This window comes from Xiphophorus maculatus, chromosome 7 (assembly GCF_002775205.1).
Source record: "Xiphophorus maculatus strain JP 163 A chromosome 7, X_maculatus-5.0-male, whole genome shotgun sequence".
In the NCBI taxonomy this organism is placed as follows: Eukaryota; Metazoa; Chordata; class Actinopteri; order Cyprinodontiformes; family Poeciliidae; genus Xiphophorus; species Xiphophorus maculatus.
Window position 1 is genome coordinate 13,069,288 of NC_036449.1, and position 27,610 is coordinate 13,096,897.

The following is a 27,610-nucleotide window of genomic DNA, read 5'->3' on the forward strand; positions in this document are numbered from 1 at the left end:
AAAACTAGGAATTATATGGTTCAAATTTCGCCTGCGTCACTGATGTCAACAAAAAGGAGTCATTTTATCTTCTCAAAATGGATTTTTGATTGGGTATTTGGTGAAAAAGCTAAAAAAACGATTATCTGTGGTGGGAGATTAAAAAAAGAATAATGGTCACCTCATCGCAGTAAGGATGTAAGGTAGTCACGTCATGACCTTTCTCCATACTGAGGTGGAAATCCAAAACACAGACAATAGACTGAGTCACTCCCGGACGGACACACAAAGAACCAGCTCCCATAGAAGCAATTATGCTTCACCAAAAAATGCGACATCAATTCAGCATTACAGTTTACGAGCTCAGAATAGCTCATGAAAGTCTCACCAGAAGACAATGGGACTGGGCAACAGCATCCTGTCTCCCCATCCAGAGGCACAACAACCTGACTTTTGATAAAGTCACCTTTTCCATACCGAAACTTTAATAAATTCTCCCCCCATAAAAATTTTTTTAAATTACAACAAGGCATGCAAACATTTGTGTCTTGACGCTCTGCAGGATTTCTGGAAACTATTAAATCACTCAGAAGCTATTCTACAGCACTTAGAGTTCTCAAACTCTTGTCTGAGACTTTTTAAGTTCTTTTACTTCTTTAACAGTAGCAGTTCTGTGACCTTAAAATATGGACTGATTTTAACTCTCAATAATTTGTCTTTTTTTTGCAGTTAATCTTATTTTTTATCTCTATTTTATTTATTTACAAAGTTTAAAAGTTTATAAGTTTAATAAACTACTGCTTCAGAGGAATTGAACAGTAGATGTAGGCCACCAAGCCACGGGACTTTCAGAACGCTGTCATAAATCTGGCACCAGCAGTCCTGCATGTCAAACTGTAATAACAAAGGACCAAATCGCAGTCTAAACAAAGGAAACCCGACAAATCTACCAGATGAGACTGTATTATTTTATTATATATAAATAACGTTCTTTTTATCGTCAGACAGATTTTGAGACGATAAGAGAAAATGTGTTCCTGGCTGTCAGAAAGCAACAATGACCTATGATCGGATTTACTTAGACTCTTCATCTACATCATCTGGTTTACAATGGGATCCTGCTGTGATTATAACTTCTTCCCATGAAGCATGCTCTGCTTCCCAACAGCAGACCTGCAGATTTGGACACCAGTGTCACTTTCTATGAACCTGAACTTCAACTTGGACAATCTCGACGAGGAAGAAATAAGGCACTGGTGCAAATTGGTGCTTTTAAGCTCGATAAATATCTGTTGCGATTCACATGGAGAGGCCAAATGTTTTCTGATGAAACGTTTTACGCTCAAGTGAGAACAAAGACGGAGCTTTTTCACCACAAAGACAAGAATGATGAACTTTCAAACACAAGAACACTATCAAATGTGAAGTATGGGGGTGCTAGTGTCATGCTGGGGGGTTTGATTATTCCAAACTGGGACAGAGTCGAATGCTTTACAGGACAATAATCACATAAATACATTAAGTCTGGTATCAGAACAGATAACAAATGCTAACATGTGTCGGTCATTATATCCTTTACTACAAAACATCAGACTCATTAAAAGGAAAGTGAGTGTCAGTACAGAAAGCAACTAAGACACATATCACTCAGAGGAAATCAACCATTTCCTCTGAAGAAACACAACAGAATTTGATAGATTTAGCTGATTACAGTCTCACAACAACTACATAGAATATACTGTCTTAAATAATGATTTCAAAAATTAAACAACTAGGATTTATGCTTTAAAAGTAGGCTATGATTAAATTAAATTACTGCTGTTAGCTGTGTATGTCTCTGCGGCCTTGTATGTGTGTTTAAGTGTAAATGCCGCTGCCCGTATTTGCCATTTCATACGTAGTTCCCAAGCTTTGGCTCCTTAAGTAGTAACAACTTGCTTTGTGAGGATAGCCTACATTTTTTGTGCTTTTTGGAAGTGCTCATGCTGTTTGGATTCATTTTTGTTTTCATTACTTCCCAGCTCTTTATGGCTGCACTGATGCACAACTACAAGAATAAAACCAACTGAGTCAATGCCAATATTTCCAATTCTCCAAAATGTATTCTCTTTGGGTTGTTGGGCATAAATAGGACCATAAATAGGAAAGACAAAAATGACTAATATTTACTTTAAAAATAATATCATTCTTCTACATTTATCTTTTTTCTTGGTGCTGTACAACACAAACAGTCATAATGACAGCTGGTTTGTGTGGATTGCCTGTGGTGAGTCTCAGTCACTGTGGGTACATGAATCACTGCAAACTGTGTAGATTAGGTTGACCACAGACAAAACCACTTCCCACCACTTCCTTTTAGAGTGAAAATGCAGCCAAAAACGACGAGACTCAGGTGGATGGACAGGATGATGACAAGACAAGCAACCCACAAACAGAACATTTACAGACAAAACAAACTCGAAAGATGTAAAAAGCAGGATCATTATTGTCTAGGACCTAAATTTAGAGAATTTCCTTTGACTCCCATGACTTCAAATTTGTCTCAAAGATCCCCAAAACAAGAAGATTTATTGTAAGTCAAGTGAATCCAGAATGCCATACAAGGATCCCTGACATGATCAGATAACAGATTTGTAATCTCCACATAGTTGAAACAATTTGCAAAAATAAAGAGAGTTAGACATAAAACCATGAGTCATAAACCAGACAAAGATAGACAGATGTGAATCCATCAAGTCGACACAAAGTGTCACATTTCTCAGCTACCCTTGAAAATTTTAAAACATCCTACAGGAGATATAGCCGTCGAACTCGAAAACACATCCTAGAAACATGAACACGCTTGAAGCGGTTCCTGACTGTGAGGATCCCGATGAAGACAGATTAACTTTACAGGATGACATTTTTCACAAACTACAATCTCCACCAGCAGATCTTGTGACTGAAATTTTCAGGATTCCTGTTTGTAACACAGATAACGCCACATTTCACAGTCTAAATGGTCACAGATCAGCCTTGTTAGCACATGTGAGTCTGAAATGATGAGAACGATGAGCTGGTTTTTCAGTTTTCACACATGAAACGAGATAGGGAAGCATAATCACAGATTGAGTGCGAGCCTTTGTGTGCAGGCTATCAGATGGACGGAGATCACAGACTGCTGTCTGTGAGAATGACTTTCTGAACTTCCACAAAACACTATATGATGAATTAGACACATGAAAGGTGTAAAATATTTCTGCAATGATGAGTCAAGGCCACAAAAGACACTAAATCACACGAAAGGGTCCATAAGTAGTTTCTCCCTTTAGCTGTCTGCCATTAACCACACTTCCAACTTTTAACCTTTAAACTTCAACTTTGACTCTGAGGAATGTGTGGTTTTAAGGCTCCACTCATGATTTGCTGTGTGTAGTAGATTCAGAGAAACTGAAAAAGTAAAACCCAGACATGAGCAAACTCACAATTTATTTACAAAAGGAGCTGAAATGAGGGGAAGATAGGACTAGCTCACAGTAAGATGAATTTTACACCAAAATCAAAGGCAGACGTTGCTATTGATAGGTGAAGGCAATAAATCAAGAGATTTGCTTTTTGTGTCTATAATACAACAGATGAGATAAAAAATTCATGCATCTGTTTTTAAATCCACCCAGCAATCACTTCTGAACAAGACACAAACTACTAACGACTATTTCAAAGTACACAAACAGCCAGTGAAGGTCAAAGTTTAAAGAAATATTTAATATTTATACAAGACAATGGCTCTTGAGCATTTAATATGTCTGTCTGTCTGTCTTTTCGTCCAAAACCTTAACTGAAACAAAATATTTCTTTCTCTTATGCTCTGTTGTGAGGATAAAAATTCACTCACCTCGCCTTGGAACTGAAACCATTTTAATAATTTGGCTAATAAATATCTAACCACAAAGATATGGTGGTTAGATATTCATTCATTCAGCTACTTTTTTTCAAATCCCAGAAAGTTAATCATTAAACATGATGATGTCTGGCAGCTGTACAATCAGATGAACATTGAATTTCATCCGACTAGAAACAGTGTGAGAACAGCTTAAATCTTGTTATGCAGACATTCTGCGTGTGCTGATGAAGTTTCACCCACCTCAGCATGCTGGATGCTTACAGAGGCTTAGAGAAATGTAAAAATGCTCAAACTCAAGGCAGTTTGACCTACTTTCTGGTTAAATCAGCTAACAATCAACCCGGCCAATCTGGGGACAGTCATCCCCAAATGGTAAGTAGATTTTTAAACATGAGGGCGGAAAATAAGGTGGTGATGTCAGTGCAAAAGTAATGTATACCTTGTCTTGATGTAGTTAAGCACAGCAATACATTAAACTGTGTACTGCAATACAAAACAAAAGGTATTAACAAAGATATAAATACTTCAGACACAAGACAGCAAGTCCCAAAAACTGTTCTTCATCGTCCCACTTTTAGACCAATGCAACCTGCATTTTTTGATACACCAACATTCATGGCAAGATCTGAAACTGTGTAATATCGGCTTAAAAAGACAGGACTGCATGCTTTATTTTGTGAGGAGAATGCATGTAATGCTGAGACTAAGCTTTTGTAACTTCCATCTCAATGTGTCTGTAGAGGTTCTTATGCTTTTGTACAGAAAAGTATCAGTCCATTTGTCAGGGCTATAATGTGCCAGGGTCCCAGCTGCCCTCCATCACACTAATGAGACAGATGTCAAAGAGAACAAGCAGGACAGTTCAATTGGAAACACCTGGGCTACATAAAGCTCTGAGAGGTGTCACAGTGTTTGTAACACATCTGTGATGGAGGCATGGTGTTACATTTGACCAGACGGACTTCTGCACTATATCATCCGCTGGCTGATACTCCCTTTGCCAGCTGAAAGCCATCTCTGTAAAATTATTTTATGTCCGTCCATCCATCCTTTTTCTGAACATGTTTATTCTTGCAGGGTAGAGAGGGGAGCGGGTATCTATCTCAAGAATGATTTTACATAAATGGTAGAAATTATTATAAGGAACATTTTTAGTCATGCAACATATCGCTACCCACAGACCTATTTGTAGCACTTTGAGCATTTTGTAGCTTCTTTCCATTTCTTCACCTGTAAAAAGCGAATAATTCATAATGTGCAAATAAGCAGTCCTACTTAAAGTTCTTGAGGCGGTTGATAGATTCCTTATGTTCAGAGTAAATCCAGAACAACATCAGAAGCATTCTGAGAAAATAATGCTGGTTGCTGTTGTTTTCTGGGCAAGTTCTTCATATGTGGGCGGGGGTAATTGTTTCCATCACAGTGCAAGTCTTGTGCAGATGCTTGGTCTCAACTACTGTATGTAAAATAACAATTGAAATGATTTCTTTTTTTTCAGTGAATATATTCTTCACAGGGAGGTTGGAAGATGCCTTCAGGTTTGATTAATCATGAAACATTATTCTCAAAAGCCAAAAGGGAAAATAGAACAAAAACACAAATGCAGAAATTACATTTTAAAACTGGCTGAAAAATGGGGCAGCAAGTCAGAAGGGTGAGTTAATACTTTCTGCTCATGTTTTCCTTCCGGCAATTGATCTACAGTGAGCTTTATCAAATAATCAGATTTTAACCTCAGCGCGCACACCCACACCCACACCCACCCACACCCACACACACACCCCAACCGAAACATCAAACATCAGCATGTTTGCGTTGGCCTACTTATATTGAGCAAATCTTGATAAACACATGGGAGCTGTCTAAATGCCTTCTTATGGTGGAAATCTTGTGGAACCCATAATAAGCTTTCACGTTTTCTTTTTCTCTTGATAAGCAGCAAAACTCCTTCAGCTTCCTACTAAAGCCTCTCTTCTCTTCTCTTCTTGGAAAGTTTAGGAGCTGCTGTCTCTTTGTGTCCCAATCTGCCTACAGAAGACAAGAGCAGTTACCCTTACTGAGACTTGGACCAAGAAGGACATAGGAGGAAGAAGTTTATCGAAAAGTTGTTTTTGCAAAAGTATATGTACTCACACTTGCTCACATTTTGTCAAGTTACAAGCATCAACTTGAAATGAAAAGTTTTTGGAAAATGTTTCACAAATATAAAATAGTTACTATTTACTACTATCAACATATTTGACACCGGGTGTCATTTTATATTTGTGAAACATTTTCCACAAATATAACATAGTTACAGAAAGGTTTTTGTATGTCTTGGTCATATCTTTTTTGCAAACTACCTCAAGCTTATTGAGATTGGAAGGGAAAGAGTCTATAGTTGTTAATTTCCAATTATAGCCACTGATTCTCAATTAAGGTCTGGTTGGTGAATATTCCATCCGAACGTCACAACGATTTGATGTACTGCTGCACTGTCTCTGTTTAGAGTCATTGTCCTGCTTGGGAGGGGAAACTTTTCCCCAGTTTCAACTGGATTTCTTCCAGGATTGTCCTACATTCAGCTGCATACATCATCTCTGATCAGGTTCGCTGTTCCTGCTGAACAAAAGCACATTCACGGCCTGGTGTTGCAACAACAACATTTCGCTGTGGAGATGGTGGGTTCAGGATGTTGTGCCTGTGTTCAAGGAGTTGCAATACTTTTACAAAGTGGCTGTCTCTGTTTCCAGAAATTCTAGGGAATATTGTTTGCAAGCCTAGAACAAGGTAAACCACAGAAACATAGTATATGTTCTGAAATCTAAGCAGAGCAGAAAGGAAAAGGGAAGAGCAGGGTCAGTGGGTTAGGTCACTTTGCAGGGAGCAGGACTCTAAAGGAGAACATGAACCGGAGCAGAGGGTCCTCGAAGACAGGGCAGAGCAGAAACTCCCAACGTGCTCCAGTGGCTGAGCTCCAGCATAAACATGGCTCTGGTTTCTGCCCCAGGCTGACAAGGCTCGACCTTCCTTCTCCATAACTGGCCTCAGGTCGAACAGAGACTTCACTCAAGATCCCTGTGGGCCACTCTTTTAATCAGGACTTCCTGCTACAAACTGCACTAATTCAACCTGGGATTAGTCACGTTTGTGCTCTGGACTCAAATGCAACCAGACCAGCTTGAGACATTTTCATTTTGATAGTCCCTCTGCTCACAATGTTAATAAGATGATCCATGACAGATGGGACTTATTTGTGTTATGTGAAAACATGAGAGGTTTGAGAACCACTGTGCTCGTTGTCCTAAAACAATAAAAGTCTAAAAGATGATCTGGCTAAACTAGGATAGACTTAGAGATTTTGATTGGCAACAAAGAGCATTTTAGGAATAGGAATCAGTGGGGGCGGTACTAAACATCACAACGTTTTTTATCAAAGTGAATGTGTGTGTGTTGTGCAGCATCGTAAAACAAAACAAAAAAATCATTACTCCATACAAAAGGGCTAGTTCACAGTAGTCTAATAATTGCACTTGAACACTTATAGTTTAAAATCTAAAATATCTTGACTTGTCAAGCCTGTACACCAAGACTGAAGAAAATTTCTTTAAGATGTATAAAGCCTTTATTTTAAGCAAAAACAGCAAAAGGATTTGGACATCTTCTAACTGAGTTAAGCATTGAAACTGAAACATGTGGTCTGGTTAAAGATAAGATGCATTACTCTACACTGATTACAGATTAAAGAAAGTTGATTATGGATACTTTTATTCTGGAAAAACAAAATAACTGCGAATATAGCTGTCTCAAAAATCTTGAAATATCCTTTGTTGTTCTTAGGCATATCATGTATCAAGTCCCCTGCAGTTGTGTATCCACTGGGACTTCCCTATTATTTTCTTGCTTTTGTCGTCACATTTACAATAAAAACATCTGTAGAAATTATCCCAGCTTGTGAGGACGTAATTTCTAAAATATCCTAGTTTTTCCCCTTTATATATTCGGCCCTTTTGAGCTGCTCTCGCAGCTTCAGCCTCCTCAAGGCGCTCAAATTGAACAAATCCATAACCTCGAAACAAGGACACGCCGACTGAGACACGGTTGAGAATAGTGAATAGTGAAAAGTTGCCCCAAGATATCTAAAGAAAAAGAAGATGTCATCGGCACCCTGAGTGCCATTTATGGAAACAAACAACAATCTCCCAATGTTCAGTGCATAACCAACAAAATAATAAATGTTATTTTTTTTAATGGTGTTTGCCCCTTTCTAATGGTACCCTGGGCAACCGCCCATATGGGCTATACTGAGAGCTGCCACTGTGTGCAAGATTCAGCTGTTTGTATGATGGAGAAGAGTTAATTTTTTTGGCAGCATGAATGTCTGGCCCAAAGTATCATGACAGATCATTAAATAGCTTCAGAGATATAACTGTCTGGGCTGAAGTGGTAACAGACGTCTAAGGGAAAAGAGAGAGAGAGAGAGAGAGAGAATTGGGACATGGTAGTGTTATCACAAAGTGTGCATTACAACATTCCTCCCACGACAAGAAATAATTCATTCCCATCAATTAGACCACAGCTGGGATGGAAAGTAGTGGTTATTGTCATTCTTCCAGGGAAGAGAACATTGTGAAAAGCACAATGCCAGCAGTGAGTGCCCTGTCCTGATGAGTCATTATTGCTTTGTCCTGATTAAAGTTCTTATGTCTCATAAGCCGAAATGAAGATCCCATTTTAGTGCAGTATCACCGTGAGTCAGTCGCAAACAAATTACAGGAATGAAATCAGTGTGCAAGCACCTGTTGAAGCCGGGTGAGAAAATCCAGGCGTTTTGTGAGAACAGAGTGTGGATTGTCTTTCTGTAAACGCAGCTCAAGCAATCCTTCCATCTGAGCTCACCCAAGAGTCTCACCTCCACTGAGGACAGACCGAAAGGCAGACAGAAACACGTGTTTGAGGAGGGCACGGGGAAAAGGAGGCCGCTGAAATGTGAAGAGGACAAGCTGGGAGAGGAAGAGGGAGGACAGAGTGTCTGCCAAGTCTCCTCTTCAGGGATACATGGAGAACGCGAGGGGACACAATACGACACAGAGACAAACCAGCGGAGGAATGAGGCTATAAAAGGAAGTGAGGGACAGAGCGGCACTGAAAGACTTGAAGCTTGGGAGGACGGAGACTTTGGAATTTTTTCTACGCCGTCTGATGGGACCCCTGTGTCCCTTCATTAATCACTGTAGCATAGAGCGAATAAGAGGAAAAGACAGCAGCGGATATACAGTGTAGGTAGCAGAGAGGGATTTTCCACTGAGAACCACTAATTTTACATCCAAACGTCACTCCAAGTCAAATAAAGACTTCTGGGGCTGGTCCTTCTCACGCATTACTGGAAATAAACATGGACAAAACCAAACATAAAGCTCCAAAATATAACTATCGCTTCTTTAACACTGAGAGATATGGAAATAACAAAAATAAATATCTTCAAAAAAATTGGTGTTGTCACTCTAAAAGGTTTATAGCAGAGGTTGAATATTATGGGTGTCATAAGTTGGTTACCTAGATGTGGACATGCATAATAAGAAGCCTATCCATTGCCTAACAAGACAGTACAACATTATCTAGAGATCTTAATACACCTTTGCAAAGTTACATGTTTTAAGAATATTAAATATTAATTCAGCCAAGGGCTGCAATTTGTAGCTGATTTTGTGGTTTGGTGCTGTTAGTTTAGCAACTTCAGGCTTATGAGGTGCCTTCTTTAGATGATATTATCTTGTTAGCCTCAGCAAAAAAAAGGATATGATGGAGTTTCAAGCAAGCAAGATTTTTCATAAGCATTGAGACTCAAAAGGAAAAAATATGTTTGCTTTATGCCCAACATGGTTTATGTAAAACTACAAATGGGACTTGTTGTGATTTTCATCCAACATTGGCTTCAGATTAGTGATTAACCTGATTAATGCTCCTCTTGTCGCCTGTCAGTTTAGGTCAGAGGTCTGCAGCCTGTGGTTCTGCAGCAACAAGTGATGAAAGTGAATCTTCTGAGTCTTCTAATAACATTAGTTTAAATTGATAAAGACCTAATTGATGTTTTAATTGTAGATATAATAACAAATGCGAGTTTGTGCTGAATTTTCAAAACAGAATGACTCTATGAGTACCAGTAATCAATATTTTGATCAGATTTTCATGGGTCATCATGTTTTTTGCAAGAGTTTTATTTGAACTGAGAAATGTGTTGCAGACTCCTGGTTTAGATGGACTGCTGTGTCTCGGTAGGTTTGTAGTTGTGTCATATTTTCAGATGATCGATTGATCACTGGGCCATGAGATTTCTAAAAGCGTGACATATTGTTATATGACCTAAGCCAGGGGTCTCAAACTCCAGTCCTCGAGGGCCCGTGTCCTGCAACATTTAGATGAGCCTCTGCTGCACCACACCTGAATAGAATAATTAGGTCATTAAGGCTCTGGAGAACTGATCTACACAAGGAGGAGGTAATTAAGTCATTTCATTCCAGCGTTTTGTACCTGTGGCACATCTAAAAACTGCAGGACAGCGGCCCTTGAGGACTGGAGTTTGAGACCCCTGACCCCCTACTTTAAACTTCTACATAACTTTATCCATGATTGTAGGAGCCATTTATATTTTCTTGTGTTTATGGCCACCAGGGGGTGTATTTCATTTTGAGTTGAGAGTGCGTCTGAAGGGGGTTGGATTATTTAAGGTCAAGCGTGATTCTGTTCAGGTGTTGGTAATGGGAACAGTTTTCTACTGTGCTTGATTTGGATTTATGTCGGATTTATGTGGATCTAAATGGAAATAGTAAGACAATGGATATTGTATGGAAAATAAATGACTTTATTATAAGTCAAAGTGAAGATTAGCAGTACAAACCAACGCCTACCAGGAACAGCAACGAATAGCCTAAAATACAGGATTTTAGCAGCAACAATGATAAGGTTATGTCTTGAGGCACAGTAATGCTGTTTGTTCACTAATGTTCATAATATGAGGAGATGGGAAAAAGTTAAAATAGTGAGATTTCTTCTGCACTTTAACATCTGAAACACGGTCTAAAGCACTTACTGGGCAGAGATTACACTATATATGTACGGCGTAGTAAATACTGACCAGGGCTCCTGCCTGACTGTAACTGCGCCCCTCTTCCTTTTCCTGTTTAGTAGCCCCCTCTGAATAATCAATTTTCTTTTAGCACATTTCTGCATGCACTCAAGATGTTTCCCATAAAGCTGAACAACACTGAGCCCAAACACTTAATCACACATACCACAGCTTCTGCACGTGCAAGGAGGAAAATGAGGTTCATGCATCCTGCTAATGAGGAAGAGCCACTTCTAATTCTGTTCTTTTAGTAGCCAACAATACAAATGCACATTATTTGCCCTTTTCAATCTACACCGTAGCACTTGGTGTTCATCGTCTCACATGCATTCTTGTTTAAAAAGGATATTTGTACACCGGTGGGGCTGGCGGCCAAGTGCAACAAGCCTTTCCTCTCATTTACAATGCAGTACTGCAGCAGAGACTAATCAAACAATCAGCACCAGAAAGTCATGTTTTACCAAACAATAAAGGTTACCGACACATGCAAACAAAAGACACACATTGTGTGTAGTTGTACACACATCCAAGCGCATGCTTGCTTATCAAAAAGGCAAAAATGCAGAGAGGTCACAGGGTTTGTCTCTGACGAGTGGCCAAATACATCAGTGGAAACAAATTGCCAGGCTTCAGCCTCTTGCAGTGCAACACACGGATTGATGCGTTTAGCACGCACACACACACACACACACACACACACACACACACACACACGCCCACACATCAATGTCAGGGAAGCCCTACTGTTCTCATCCCAGGCAGCAGCTTCCTGCATAGCAGCACAATGGGTTCTTCCCTTGATTGTGACAGCCACTGCTCTGGCCATGTTTCCATTTTCTTATCATAAGCAGACATCTCCCCCTCGCCCCGGAGGTGACCCTTTCTCCCCGATAAAACAGTCACACTCAACAGGTCAGTCACGTGTCTGCTTTCCACTGGGTGAGGCTATCGCTTGAACATCTCTCATTCACACACCGAGAGAGATTTAAACCTTCACCATCGAAGGCCTCAAAAACAACAAAGAAAAACCCCACTCTGATCTGCATCTATTTTCACCATGTTTTGCAGCAAAAACTGCACATGCAGGAACAACATCCATCACAATCATCCACTTAGAGACGAGGGAGGAGGTTAATTGTTTAAGCAGACGTCGCTGCGAGGCTTCCAGGTAGAAAACCGCAGCCAAAAATGTCTCTTCCTCAGACTAAATCTCCACAGTCACACGTCCCCTGCTAGCATCGCCTCCCAAATTCCACCACACACACTCTCACGCACATTTTGAAATCTATTCGCAAACACATGAAATCACATCAAAGCCTCTCAAAACTTTATGAAGCATCCTGTTAGCATTTCTTTCTCGAGAGCCTTCCTTCCTCTGCCAACAGATGCTGATAAACGATATTTTTTCTTCAGTTTGTGTGTGAATTGCGTGTGGGAGTTAAATACATACATGCAATCAAGTTTTAGCGTTGTGAGTCTGATAATTCTGTTTTCACACCACAGTGTAGATACAGAAAACAGTGTAAATTGAATCAGGCTGAAAGGGTCAGCATACTTCAAACAGCAGTTTCAGAAGTGTGAGAAAAACATTCACAGTGCAAAAAAAGGTCTCGTACTTCCTCAGAGGAGGGATTGCTGCAAAAACAATCAAAGAAGTCATCTGAAACTTTGGCATTTGATGATCAACTGAATTTGACTGCTTCGTCCGATAATTTAGACAGTGATTTGATCTGTATAGAACTATATTATTGGATTCCACTGGAATGAATTGCATTGAATTAGAACAAAACTGGATTCTTTAATCACTAAAGATAAACTTGACCTTGTCTCAGGTGTCGGTTTTCAGCTTCACCAGCCAAAAGCAAACTAAAGAAATCACTGAAAAACACAACAGAGCAGTTTTTACAATGTCTGTGCTAACAACAAATGTTGACTTCCATGAACAAGATTACCTAGAAGTAAGAAAATGAAGATCGAATGAGCCACTTCAGCTTGATCTGTTTATTTGAAGTAATCTGCTTGAATAGGTGTAACAAATTTAGGAGTTAGATACAAAAATACTAAAGTCAAAGTGTGCTTTTATTTTGTCCATCAAATTTGAGTTATTTTTGTATTCAACAATTAAAACTTGATATTTTCAGGTGAAAAGGTACAGTATGTTTACATTGTAAAAAATAGGCATAAGAAAGGAAAAAGGGGAAAAATCTGGTTTGCAAGAAAACCACTTTTATGGATATTTGTGTCATTCCCATCATCCAAGTTGACCAGGTGAAATCACGGATTATTTGTGGATTCGGATGGAACTGCAGAGCCAAAAGGTCGTGGTCTACAACTCTGCAGCATTCACCTGAAGGTCATGCAGAAGATGTGTGCTGGCGATTTCCACTATATTAGGCTGAGCTCTTTGTTATCTTTCTTATGCAAATGAACAAAATACATTTAAATACTGTTTTCTTTTGCTCAGATTAGGTAGATACTGGAGGATCAGAATCTAGAGAAACATTTAGCAACCAGCCATCCAAAGCGCACCAGGAAGGCTACCAATGAATGGCAGCTTTTTTTTAAAGATTGCCAAAGAAGTTCAGATTTCATCAACATTCTCTTTGGTCTGTCAGTGGATGTCGATATCATCCCGAATATTCTCCTGCACTGATAATTTATCTGCAACAGAAAAACTGAAAACTGATTTTTGATCTTTTAACAACTACCGTTTCATTTTTTAGTGTCAAAAAGCAACTGCAACAGCACAAATGGCAGTCTCTGTGGCATCTTATTTAAATGTTTTAAAGTTTATCAGTCTCTATGAAGATCAACAGACCTAATATTTTGATCAAGCAACTAAAACATCTGTCTAGACGCTCACCTGCTAACGCAGGGATTTTAATGATCGTGGAAAAACAGCTAGAATAGCCATGAGAACGATATGAGAAAGAGAACTGCAGCTTCAGTGAGCGCATGAATTCCAGATTTAAATCGTCACACAGAAACAAATGGTGGGAAATGGTTGTACACTGGCTTGGTTCAAAGAAGTGAAGCTGTCCCATGAGCCAGATTTAAAGTCTGATATTAAACGGAAACATATTTCAAAAGGGGAGCTTTCAAAGTGAGAAATTCTGAGCCAGACAGGAATCATCAAAGAAGACCCATTGCTTCTCCTGACAGTTTGTCTAACTGCATCACATATCTTGTAACGTACAATTACAAGATACTGTACATGATGCCGTTGTACGTTCATTGTACAAACGTCTGTACGTACGCTCGTTGAATAACAAACGAAGCTATTCTTAAGCTCTTTTCAGAATCATCCATTTGACAGTAAAGAGCACGAGTTATGCTAAAGTAAATTTAGCCAGTTGACCCCCGGTGTGCTAAAGAGAAGCTACACAACACAGAGGAGCTGCGCTGTGTCACATGCTTCTAATCAAGAGCTAGGCAAATTTGATAAGAGCTGGGGACAACAGGCCTTTTCATCAGACTCAAGAAAATAAGTTTTCATCTGAGAGCCTTGGGTATGTTAAATAACTTGGAGAGCAACCAGACAGCTGACACCGACACAAATAAACAGAAAATACATTCACATGGTGCTAGTCAGTACACAAAGCACACGTGGACTTCTGCGTCACATTGAGCTTGATGATGCAGACGAGCAAAGTTAATAAAAGCTACAGGACAAAAGGGAGTCAAACTAACTCTTTTATTTTATTACAGTGCAATAGGAAGTCAAATATATAGAAGTAATCTTAAAAATGTTAATTTTTGAGCATGTCTCCATTTTACAATCTATTTTTATAGTGAGGGGCGATACAACGCAGCCAGTTCATGAGGTGAGGTTTGGGTTTATTAGAATGAGGTATATTTTAACCACATTCCAGGGAACAGTAGAAATATATGTTTTATTTTTTTACAAATTGTGTTTTACAGGATCTGAGCAAAATAGAGTCCATGTTTCAGGAGGCTTAGTGTAAAACTATCCAGCTGCATTATTCTCAAAGTACTTCCAAATTATTAATAAAGCATTGTTTGCTTAGTCATGTTTGTTTCATCCTGTTATAACTGAGTGTCATCCGGTCAATTTTTGTCAACCTAACTGGGCAACTCAGGGACTATTTCTCTCCTGACAATAAACTTAATACTTAATAAGACAGACTTCGTTTTGACAAAAAATAACACAATGTTTTCATATGCAAGATCTTATTCGCACATATAGTTTTGAGGTATTCCCCTGAAGTATGGGATGCAAGCTCTCTGCTTTTTGTTATGTCTGAATAAGTTTTGCATTAAAAAAATAAATGCAAAGCTTACAAATGCTTATTCAGGTCATTTATCTGAATATATAAAGCCTTTTTAGTCACACCAAACACTCAAAATGCTTCACACTCCAGTCAGATCAACCCAATCACACTCACAAACACACATGCATATTGATAAACTGATACACAAATTGGTAGGAAAGTTGTCCTGACATGCCTTGTCCAGAGACACATCAGCATATGACAGGAAGACGCTAAAATGGAACCAACAACTTTTATATTGCAAGATGTCTACTCTTTCCTTTGCACCACAGAGAAATAGATATAGAGATAATGAATCAGATGATTTATATAAACTCAAAATGACAGCAGCTGGCATTTTACTCTCCAGGTTTGGAAATAATTCACAAGTCTACCATTTTTTCAACACATTTTACTGATGTATGTAAAACATTTCCCCTCAATACAATACAAGGTTTGATTGAGGCTTATTTTCCCTAAATTGTACCATTTTATGTTAGATGTTGTTTTTATTGGTTGTGTTTCTGACCTGAGTTATGGTCATATAACTCTTATGAAGCCAGTGCTAGTATTAACTGAAGACACAACGTAATGTCCATGCTGTAGATCAGACATCTCAAACTCCAGTTTCTAGTGTCTTGTAGAACCTGGTAGAGGTTAATTGGTAAAGAGGTAATTAAACACAATTGTTTTATTTCAGCAACATTTTCCAGTATTAAACAACGAACAGCAAGTTTAAAGTCATACAACAGCCTCTTGATTAAATTTAAGGTCAAACTTTTACAAAGTTATTTCAAAAGTGTTGTAGTATTTTATTATTATTATTTTCAAAGGATCTAAAGGAAAAGAGAATGGAAATAAATTTTATTTAAAAGTCTTTATTTACAGTCTAGAATGCATACACTAAAAAACTCATCAAGTTACCAAGCAGGAGGCAGAGGTCATGACCTCCCCTTCACCCCCCTCTGTGCCAGGTCAAGAGGTCAGGAATGGCACAACATAACCACCCTGCAGGATCTCATTTTAGTTTTCTTTTTCTTTTTTTGTTAAGAACCTCAAAATTACAATATTCTGATGCTGAACGTCAAAGTGACTCACTTTTGCAGCAACTTTTATCTTTTGTTGATGCTTTCTGAACCAGTCATGCCAAGAAGAAACAGAAGAGCCCTCCTACAGAAGGAACTCCCCAACCCAGACCACACCAGACACTCCCACTGGCAACACACGCTGCAAAATCTGAACAGTTCCAACCAGGACAAACCCAACCCAGAGGGATGGGATTGATTTTCTGTCGTAACTGCAACCAGGCAGCATTTTTGTGAAAAACCATGAATATGTGGGAAATAAAACTTACAGCCTGCACTGTCGAGGCGAGGGCGGCGAGGAAGAGGCAGAGAAGCAGCACCCTGTTGATTAAAACACACTCTTATGAAACCCAATGGAAAGTATTGCGCTTATTTTGAACTCTGGAAGTTGCTAATGATGCGCTTACCTCAGATTTGTATGCGCTCTATCCTGCTGCCTTTGCATGGTCGCACTCATGCGGTGCGCAAACTCAAGTCCCGCGCCGCTTCTTCACTTTTGAACGCTCACTTAAAGCATGTTTACTCAACCTGTTGCAGGCACAAGCAACTAGTGTTTATAAATTGTATGAAAATGCATAATATCCACAAATCTAAGCAGTCAGAAACATTTATCTCTTAGTCCAATCATCTCTCAGCTGCTCCCCGGTGCAAAAACAAGCACTCTAGATTGCAATAACGCAAAAGAAATGCACGTTTTATTTAATCCAGTGGTATAAATAAACAGTTTTATAAACATGCACAACTTACGGCGACGCGTAATGAAATAGAGGTATCACGGGCTGGAGAGATGCTCCAGTTCCAGAGCCAGAGAAGTCACCGGCCCCGTCACCAAAGTGACAAAAACTGCCCCAAAAAATCCCGCAAAAAAGCCCCAAAGTATCCCGAGCAGTTCCTCTCCGTACAGAGAAAAGTCAAAGTGTTTGTAACAACAAGGTTTAGACTCTGTCTCTCTGGACGAGAGGGTGGTCGTTTTGGAGGAAGGTGGGAGGTGTGGTGCAGCGGGAACAAGAGCAAGTTGCATTGATCAGAAGTTCACATCGTCTCGGACAAAGATGCAGCTGAACGCACCGTTCGTGCTCCGCAGATAAACCGCGAGTTAACCGAGGACAGAGGCAGAGGAGCGGGTGAAAGGGGCTGATTGAGCGCGCCGCAGTTTCCACGATGCTGTCACCGTCCGGCGCGCTGCCGCCGCTGCTGCTGCTGCTGGCGGCTCTCTACTGCAGCTTAGACCTGACGCGGGCTGAGGTGAGTGCATGCAAGTTTGCGCTGAACTTAGATGGAAACCTGTGTTGAAAAATAGTAACTGACATCAGTTAAGTCTACATTAAAGCTTTTATATCAAGCAATATGCTCCCATCACTTCAAAGCTCCATTTAAGGGGCATTCAGTTGTTTCACTTTAGGGGCCCTCAATACTAAAGTCATATTTGTGTACAGAAGTGTATGGCCATTTTATACAAAATACAACAGAGTTATTATGTTAGCAACATGCTTCGTTTTACTGTTGTGAAACTTTGTGAGATCTATTGCGTTCTGGCTCCTCCACCTCTGTTGGAGGGAACCAGAGAGAAGGAGGAGGAGGGCAGAGGGTGGGGCAAACGCCTCCAGTAGCTGAAGTTTCTGTGTGGGACTAGATTGTTCTGTACAAAAGTCTGGCAAAGCAATAAGAGACGCAGAAAATTGTGTGCAGATCTGACTGTTGTTTTGAGGATAATTCAATTCTTTTTTTAATGTTTTGATCTTGGGTATACTGTAGAATAAATAAATAAATTAGCCTATTGCTCAGATAATGTTCAGATAATTTAGATTTAGTGCAAGTTATCCTTCCTTCTTATTAGATGGCATGGAGTGATTAGCTCTGTGTAAATGTTTGTTTTTGTTTCTTCATCTATCCAGTGTTTCTTGTTGTGGGAGACATGACTTGCCACTTAGGGTGCCATGCTGTTGAGGGGTGCCAGGAGCGCTCGTTTTTAGCTTGGTTCTGAGTCAGCTGTGCCCCAAATCATTGTTTTTATTGCTCTTGTTTTATTTGCATTCAATGAGAATGATTTGCCTCCATGTTTTATGCGGAGAGTAAGCGGTAGAAGAAAATATGGCAGTGACAATGATGCTATCTGATTCAAAACTTTCAATTTGGTGCAACACTAAAAGTTTATTTCACAGTTTTTAACACAGTTTCTAGTCCTTATGTGCTACATAGCAGATTTTTTAAAGACAGAGGTTAGCATTGATAATATTCTACTTCCCATGTAAAATAAATGGGCCTTAGATCACTTTTACTTACATTTGTTTAATTCACAATTGGGCCTTTTTAAGCTGACAACAAAAAATCCTACTGCTTGTCCAAGAGTTTACTTAAGACAGTTTGGGATTCATGAAATCCATTTAAAATTGTGATAAAACAAATATCTTTTTCATGGTAGGATACAGTTCATACAAGAACTGGCCCCATTCATACAAGAACTGCCCTTGACCGGTGCCCTGCTGAGCCCCACCTTCTGCACATAACAATACATCACCCTCCTCCTCAACAATGCCCATTCTGTACGCATGTGTAACAATGAATCAGAAAAAATGCTTCAATCTTAGCTGTAATGTGAAAAAAAGAAAATAATAAAGTTTGTCTTAATCTTGAATTATCTAGCCAGTCCTAGTATGTAGCACATTGAACTACAGATGTTAAAAGTATGTCCAGACTCATTAAGAAAGCATTAAAATATTTCTATATTTTTGGACAGAAATGGAAGGGCAGGTAAACACACATTTCTGTTTAGTAGGCATACAAATATGCAACACGAAAGGTAGCATTTTATCTGTCTTCATGGCGTCCTCTTTGGCCACATAGAAGAAGGTAGAAAGCCCATTTCTCAAACTGCCTCTGCTTCAACCTTTGAACACAACTCTGAATAAGTTGGACACGATGCCAAGAGCTATCTCACAAGTCTTCCTTATCCAAACTTTTTCCTGGAAGGAGAAGAATTGTTCTCTGCTCTGGGAAGAAAATTAATTAAACTGAGTAAGTAAAGTAATGGGGGAAGAAGAGGGAAAATTCATCCCATTCCCTCTGAAACATGAATAACAGCATGTAGAACACAGGATGCCATATTTAGTTCTTACCACATGGTGTATTTGTCCCTATTACTTGCAGTGAATTAATTGGTTTTGGTCAATTGCCACAAATAATACAACATTTGTTCTGCACAGTTCATCTGAAAAACAAATAAACCTTCAAGAAGGCATAATCTAAAGAATAAAAAGGTCAATATGCCTGGTTGCAAAACTGTGTTGCGTGGATCCCTGGCCCCCTATTCACAGTTCAGTATTTTTATGTGGAACTTAATTCAAAATTATTCATGGAAAATCTACCTATTTGATTATTTTTTTTTTATGTAGACGATATAGAAAATTTTCAAAATAAAATGCAGCTTGGGTAGCTGAAATTCCCAGACACAATGCTACTTGACAAACCATTGACTGACGTTTGCAAATCAGCCAATCAAGAGTGGCATTTGTATTTGTTGCTGCTGATTGGCTGTACAGGATCAGAGATAAGGAAGACTTGTACATTAGTTTAATACTAAGATGGCTTCCATTGTGTCTATTACTTCATATTAAAATATATTTGGTGTTTGAACAACTAACATAGGCAGTGATAATCCCTCCTTAAGAGGGTTTCAAATATTCGCAGATTTCAGCTCCTTGCAGGTGGTCCACTGTTACACTGGAAATAGTGTAATATTGTAAACTCTCTTCAAACTGAAGCTTACGGATGAAAAGTCTGGAAAATCCAACTAGGACAGCTGAACTTTTAATTCAAGTTAATAACTTTTCACTATAATTTACAGACTCAAAAGACTGAATGCTGACCCTTGAATCATCATAGACATCAATTATGATAATCCATCTGAATTCCTGACAGACTAAAGTAATAAAACATATCAAGTGTCAAAGAGCAGTTCTTTTGTTTTATCCACTACAGGTTTATATTTAGATCCACAAACATGCAACAGATACAGAACATCTGGACAGACAATAATATCCGGCCAAACAACTTGTTGCTAATCAGACGACAGCAGTGAAACTGGAGTATTTTCACATTCTGGATTTATTGTTATGAGCTGAATGTGTTCCCATCCACCCATGGGAGGTCCACAGCAGGAGGTTTGTGATCCACTCAGGCCTCTCATCAATCCCGAGCTGCTCTCCTGCACAGTGGGATAGTTGTCTCAGACCTAACTAAGCTCACAAGCTGGTGTTAAATTTAGCAGAAAATCTAATATGATTATTGTAATTTCCATAAAGGGCTTAAATTTGTTTGACTTTGTCAATGTAGATGTAGAGACACGTGACACGGATGGAAGATCAGAACTTTCTGATGAAACAAATCAGGGTCAAGCAAAGATGTACCCAAAAATATGATAACCTTTGACCCATAGCTGGTCAGGCTGACATAGGAAAAGGCAAAGATAAGAGGCAATATCCTAAGGAAATTTCTCAAGAATTTGTTTGCTACTCAAAACATGGAGTCAGGCATTTAATCTGGTCAGAAAGAAGCATGAGTATTTCCTAAAAGAAGCAGAGGGCAAATCAACAAATTCCTGGAATAAATGTTTGTGTGTGGGATGTTAGATGGATGGACCATTGCAACTATTGGGAAAGTCAAGTTTCTTTCCGTTATCCAGTTTAAAACTTGCCTCTGATGTTCAACACAACCCTAATATGACTGACAGAGGCAGCATCTATCCTCCTTAAACAGCTTGTTGAAATCTAAGAGTTGATTTGTTGTTCTTGCTGTCCGTACGCTTTGACAGGCCTGATCCTATAGACAGCCCCCCCACACAGGCAACAGCTGAATCTGTCCCTGTGACTGACCACCAACCAAGCAATGGGAATCCACGACCTGCCTGTTGTAAAAATGTCTACATTTGGAAGAATTGTGCCCATCTTTTAGTCTCCTTATTTTAACAGGCGCCTCTGGAGAACAAAGATAACTCTCCCCTGACCTTGTTACTCAAGGAACTGTGGCAGGTATGTCCTATTTTCAGAGCAGCCTGAGAGTCTGTTCTGTCACAGAGAAGATTAAATAAGTAGCCTAAAAGTTGTAAATCCCCTCTCAGTTCCAACTCGTGCAACGTGAGGGACGCATTTTATTCAGATCTGTCTAAGCTGCTGTTTTCTCCTATACCCCCCAAAACACCTGTTCTGTTTTCCACAATAATATTTTCCACTCTTAAGACAGACTTGATCCTTGGGATTGGTTAATATCCTGTGGTGCTTTACAGTGTTGAAAATTCATTTGAGCTATTCCAGTGTGTAATTAGTGAGTCATAAATGACCTTTGTGGTTTGGACAGAGATTTTGGAATGGATACATCCATCTGACATGGAGGTGGGAAGTGAAGAGTGATGGGGCAGAAGGCTGCTAGAAGAACATGAGGAGGAGGAGAAGGAGAGAAGATTTTGAGCCCCTAAAGTGAAAGAATGTGTGTTGGAGCCGGTGATGATATGCCGTGACAAATCTTTTAGTCTCACTTTGTGGTCCTTGACCTGGACTTCCATCTTTTGCTGCCAAATTGTCCAAATGATGGAATATAAGACAGTGCCGATTGTGTCTTTAGATTTATGAGGATCCTTTCCTTTTATATGCTGTATAAATCTCGCTTGGTTTGTCTTCCAGTTGTTCATTTTTCAATAGGAATGATTTTGCGTTGATAAGGTGTTTAGACAAGATTTCTGGTAAACAGAAATGCCTTGATTGTGTTTTAATGGCTTTTCCAGAAGAATGCAGGCAGAATATTGGGAACGACTTATCTTTTTGTCAATATTGATGTAATTTCTGTCAAATTGGTGCAGTTTAGGAGATGAACAAATTATGCATTTGGAACCAGTCTTCTTTCTCATGTCAAAAAAACATTTGGAATTCATTCATCCAATTATCTCTATTAGAGATCAGACCGTTGGAGTAGCATTTTCACATATCCATATATTCCTCTGTCTAATGACAATCTTCTGCTTATTCTGGTGAATCCAAGGCATTCACAGACCTGAAGGGACATATATAGCCCTCCAGCAGGTTGTAGATGTGCCCCTGTGGGATGGGCCTGGAAAACCTCTCAAGGGAGGTATAGAGGCTTCCTTATCAGTTGCCTGAGGAACCATGACCGAGTCCTTCTGATGTAGAGGAAGCGCGTTTCAGCTGAGTGTAGCCTTAATTTTGTTGTTTTGGAGTCTCACAGAAGGGGGTGTTTAAAGAACCTTGCCTTATGGTCAATTTCTTCTTTGCCACAACAAATGCAACAACTGTATTTTGACAGATTTGTCCCCAATTAATATATCAGTCACCTGCTCCATCATACCATGGGTTTTAAAAAGTACCTCAAGATTGTTCTCCAGTTGAGTGAAAGACTGACCGTCACCCCAAACAAAGTACTCTACCCTATTTAGTTTATGAATCACAGCCTCAGATGTAGATGAACTGGGTCTTATCCTGACAGCTTCACCACTGCTCTAGTGCTTGCTGATAGCCATGGCATGTAGATGCCAAGAGAATTACATCATGTGCAAAAGCAAAGATGAAACCCAGAGTTTCCTGAACCAGAAGCCTTTCTCTCCATGACTAAAACTTAGAACCCTGTACATCAGCAAAACAAACCGGATGATGATGAATAGCCTTCATAGAAACCAACCTGCAATGGGAATAAGTTTAAATTTGTGTTGAAAATGTGGACACACTTCTTGCTTTGTTTATACGTAGAAGGACCACATAGGCCTTAAAGTCATCCCCCTCTAAAGGCCCATGGGAGATGGTTGTAAGCCCTCTCCTGATCTACTTGGACTGGAGCAAACGGACATAAACCTGACAGCAATATTCAGTCTTTCATACATGTGTGATAGCAACCTTTGCCAAGTAAAATCTAATGGAAACCTCAGATCATGCTTATGCAATTTAAATAGCAGTTGTTCAAGGTTTCGTTCAGTGTTTAGAATCAATCCTTGATTGCAAACAATTATCTGGTCTTTTCAAGCAGAAATAGTTGGAGTTTTTCCTTTGTGACATAGGTGCTCTGCTATCAGCTGGCTGATGAGGCTTTTACTGCTCATTATTTCCAGACGCTGACCTCGTCTATGATGTTAAAGATGAACTGAAGGATAATTCCACACATGCTGGCTTTAATCTTGCTCTTAGATGAACTCTGCTGTTTCTTTTCTATCAGCATCCAGCATCACACTTCGTCCTTTAGGCTGAAGATTAACCTAATCAGAATAGGTGAGAACGTAAAACCATGCAGTTTGTTACTAAAAGTTTGAATTAGAGTCATTCACATAATGACTCTAAAATATCACAACTGTGGCCCTGTCCACACTAACATGGATGTTTTGCAACAGACTTTTAAAAACTCTGCTTTTTGTTTATACATGTGTAGTTTATGTATAGAGATTATTAGAAACTACAGCAAAGAATCCCATTTACATTCCCTCTATTGCTTTCTATGCTAAAAATCACAAACAGTGAAATGATCTTTATACTTTTGTTCTATGTTTGTCTCAGGTTATGTTGCCTTTTTTCCTTAAACTTGAGATTTAAGGTGAATAGGTTTTGGTCAGAAAAAGGTAAACTGTGTCGAAAATCTGTAGCCAAGCGCTGCGTTAGCCGTGCCCCGCATAAGGTTCAGCCTTCTTGCAGTGTTAATGTTTACCACAGGATAAATGCTTAAAGTTGCTTAAACCATAAAAAGATTCCAAATTAAAACAATTTAAGGCACAAATTAACTGGAAAGATTGAAATTTTTAGTGCTTAATGGTGACCACCCCGATAAGCAGACTTACAAAGCTGTTTAAGGCTGCTGAGTGTGTTTAAATATTCCAACTAAATATTGGTGCTACACCTTTCTCTTTCGCCATAGATCAAGTCAGAGTATTAATAAAAACCTGTTGTTAAAAGCATTTTATGTGTCAGAAAGATAAGACTATAAAATGTTTCACATCGGTTCATATAAGATGTTTCAGTGTGATGCTCTAAGCATCATTTTAATCTAACTGGGTTTATCTCGTTACTGCTCTGTGAAGGTTTCACTAAACCAAGAGTGAACTTTTTGAAACTGTATTTAAATAGTACATGGGACATTTTGTATTCTTAATTATGAATGAAAGAGTTGGACCTTAAGCTCTTTATTTGTTCTTCCTCAGTTGAACTGATGGTCTAGTTTTCTTCTTACTTTACCCAGAGAGGTTGAAGCTTTGACTCTGACATGACCTGGAGTCAGAGATCGTGTTAAATCTTCTAAATGATCACAGTTTCCACAATCTCACCCTTGCACCTAAGCACACAGAAGACTGCAACTTCTGTAAAGAAAAGGAAATTAAGTGAGTTTTTGTATAAGCGTAGTTTTACTGCTCTGTTTAAAATGAAGAAGTTGAAAATGAAAAGGTTATACTGCAACTACAGAGCAGTTTGTTCTAGTAAAAAGGAAAAATTAGCTAAACAAAGATTTAATCAAACTTGGATGACTTGACCAGTTTATTCAGTGAGAACTGAACGTACCTAAGCTGAAAATGAGACGATCACTTAACATCATTAGAGTCTGACAAACCACAGAATCGTGCCGCAGCATTCCAGTTAAGCCTTGTTCAAGGTTATGTTTTTTAAAAAAAATCTCACTCCTAGTCTTCTGGCATTTAGCAAACAGTTTTAGTAATCTAGCTGACTCACAACATAAAATATTTATCAAAGATGTATTTTATAAACACTGTATGTAAACATATAGTTTCAGCTGCAAAGCTAGCTAAATGTCAATTTAAAGTACAAATTAAAGATAATATTGAATATTAAACTTTGCATTTTGTTTTTTAAATTTTCACAGTTTTGAACCTCTCTGGAACAAAGACAAACATGCTTGGCCTGTAAAAATGTCTTATTTAACTGTATTCAATATCGGATTCCACAGTTTTGGCTAAACATGACACAGACTTGCAAAATTATTTTGCTTTCTCCTGTTATTAATTGCACATTTTTGCCTGTAGCAGGTGCCTGTGACAGACGTGGCTTGAATCTGGCCAATGCCTGATTAAAATAGCTTGAAGTGGAAGGCAGGTTGTCGTGTCAGGACGTTCTGTAAAATGGTCTGACAAATGTCACAAGTGGTTCAGTTTGTTTTAAAGATGGAGTTCACTTCCTTCCTCCTCCACAGACACTCAACAAGATTCATGCTCAAAGTTGGCAAAGAAGTGGGAATAAATTGGAAAGAACAATAATGGTCAGCTGTGTGATGGGTTAAAATGACTAATGGATCTTAATGGTACACATTTGAGAGGCACATGCTTTATATTCATCCCATAAATTAAATCATTTATGGTTAATTTAGTTTCTGATTGTTTTTTTTGTGTGTGTGTGTGTGTGTGTTTTTAACCTTTCAACAAGTCAGTACAGGTCATTGAAGGCGAGTTTTATTTCTCTCACCTGAACGTACAGCCTCCATCCTTTGGAGGCTGTTCTTTGGAGACTCCATATCATAACTGTGCAAACTCTAATTCACTGTATTTTTACTGGAATTGGTACAAATAAATAGGATAATTGATTGCAGTAGCAGAACGTGATTCCAATACAGCTGTAATTCAGATAACCTGAGATGACCTGTTTATCCCTTGCAACAGCCTTGAAGCGCCTTCCTGACAGAACAGATGCTTTATTCATTCTTGTCTTTCTTTCCTGTCGCTGCCTCTGCACAACACTGTTTAATAGCTGTTTTCTGAAAGGCTTAATCAGATAACTCTATAGAGGAAACAAGTTAAGCCTGTCACATGGAGGGTTTTTACCTCAGAGGAAGAAGATACCTTCTAATCTCTTCATCTGGATTGAGGAGTTAAATGAGGAAAAATTAAGCTGATGCGATGTAGAGCTTTCTTCAGGATTCTTGTAGGAACTTGTGGAAGTCAAATCTGGAAGTTAGACAAAGCAAATGTATGAAACTATTGATCAAAAGGAGGCAGCTTTACAGTGAAAAGTCCTACAATGAAATGCAGTGTATAACTTTGGACCCTTTGTCATTGATAGAATGTGAAATTCACTCATGAAACCTTTATTCTCTCCTTCCAGTTTTATTTCCTCTCTTATGCTGCCTTTTCCTCTGATTTTTTAATGCACCAAGGACAGAAAAGTGAATGGTACATAGTTTTAAAACTGACTGTACAATTAGAGACCTAAAAAGAGTGGCATGCATGGGAAAGAATTGCATTTATGACAAATTGAACAAATACATGTTCTTGATCTAAGTCGTTCTATTGTGGTTTTGTAGTTTAGGATCATTATTCTGCAGAAGGATAACCTCCATTTCACGTTTTTGCAAGAAAAAGCACTCTCACAGCATGATCACCATGCGTCATCATAATAAACGTGTGTTCAGGGTCATATGCAGAACTTGACAAAACTTTACACAGGATCTCTCAAGACTTTTAACATTCCTTCTATGTGTTAATTTTATGTGAGAAATGTCCAGGATGGAAGTATTGAGTCAGAAAGTCACATAGGTCATTCCTTGTCTTCACGTGCTGACATTACTTCCAGATACTTCTACACCCTTGAGACCCACTCGAGCCCAGCCCCTTCTTGTCTTTGTTAGCATAAAAGGCGAGGAAGAGGCCTTCCTCCTTGGAGAAAGAACGACTTCCTCAATCCTATTTCCGGTGCCAGAGTCCGGCACATTCACACGGAAGCTTGTGGCTCATACAGTCAAATTCTTTAGGACAGTAAGAATTAATCCTTGCCCTCAATACCCAGTTTGAGCTTTTAACTTTTTATTTCCTTCACCTGAACGTAGCTTAAATCCATCCTTTGGAGACTCCATATCATAACTGTGCAAACTCTAACTCACTGTATTTTTACTGGAATTTATACAAACAAATAGGAAATTGATCGCAGTTGCAGAACGTGATTTCAATACAGGCAATGTTTTACTCATTGCCTTCAACGTATACATTCAGACAACTAAGCTTATGTGTAATTGTAGAGAAAGAAGTGCAAGTAAAGCTACATTTTGAGCAATTTAGCAGTTGTGCAAAGGACTTTATCTTTGTATTCATGTGGAATAATTAGTAGCCAGGTCTGTGGTTTGTGGATGCATAAACAGACCTCTGCAAAGAAACAGAATAGCCTCTCAACAAACTTTACAAAGCCAATACTGGCCATACCTCAGAGTTAGATTGCTAGGATTCTAATATATTTGAATTGTAAATTTTATGAGTTGACAAAATATATGATTTCTTTCTTAGGCAGGGAGCTAGCTTTGGGATATG

At 39.0% G+C, this 27,610-nt stretch overlaps 2 protein-coding genes across 3 annotated transcripts in view; one reads left to right on the plus strand and one right to left on the minus strand.

The window, feature by feature from the left end:
* col4a2 (collagen type IV alpha 2 chain) overlaps nt 1-17,235 on the minus strand; it is a 62,277-nt gene extending 45,042 nt beyond the window's left edge. The window contains exons 1-3 of one of the 2 annotated variants that reach the window (XM_023337166.1): nt 17,071-17,234; nt 16,731-16,851; nt 16,593-16,644 (exon numbers count right to left, since the gene is read on the minus strand). In XM_023337166.1, the coding sequence (XP_023192934.1) occupies nt 16,593-16,644; nt 16,731-16,780 (102 nt within the window). In that variant the 5' untranslated portion in view covers nt 16,781-16,851; nt 17,071-17,234. Of the gene's footprint in view, nt 1-16,592; nt 16,645-16,730; nt 16,852-17,070 lie in introns of both variants that reach the window. The other variant, XM_023337167.1, reaches the window with a different exon arrangement.
* A 121-nt stretch (nt 17,236-17,356) lies between these two features.
* col4a1 (collagen type IV alpha 1 chain) overlaps nt 17,357-27,610 on the plus strand; it is a 42,562-nt gene continuing 32,308 nt past the window's right edge. The window contains exon 1 of the mRNA XM_005798133.2: nt 17,357-17,568. Coding sequence (XP_005798190.1) covers nt 17,485-17,568 — 84 coding nt within the window. The 5' untranslated portion in view covers nt 17,357-17,484. The remainder of the gene's footprint in view (nt 17,569-27,610) is intronic.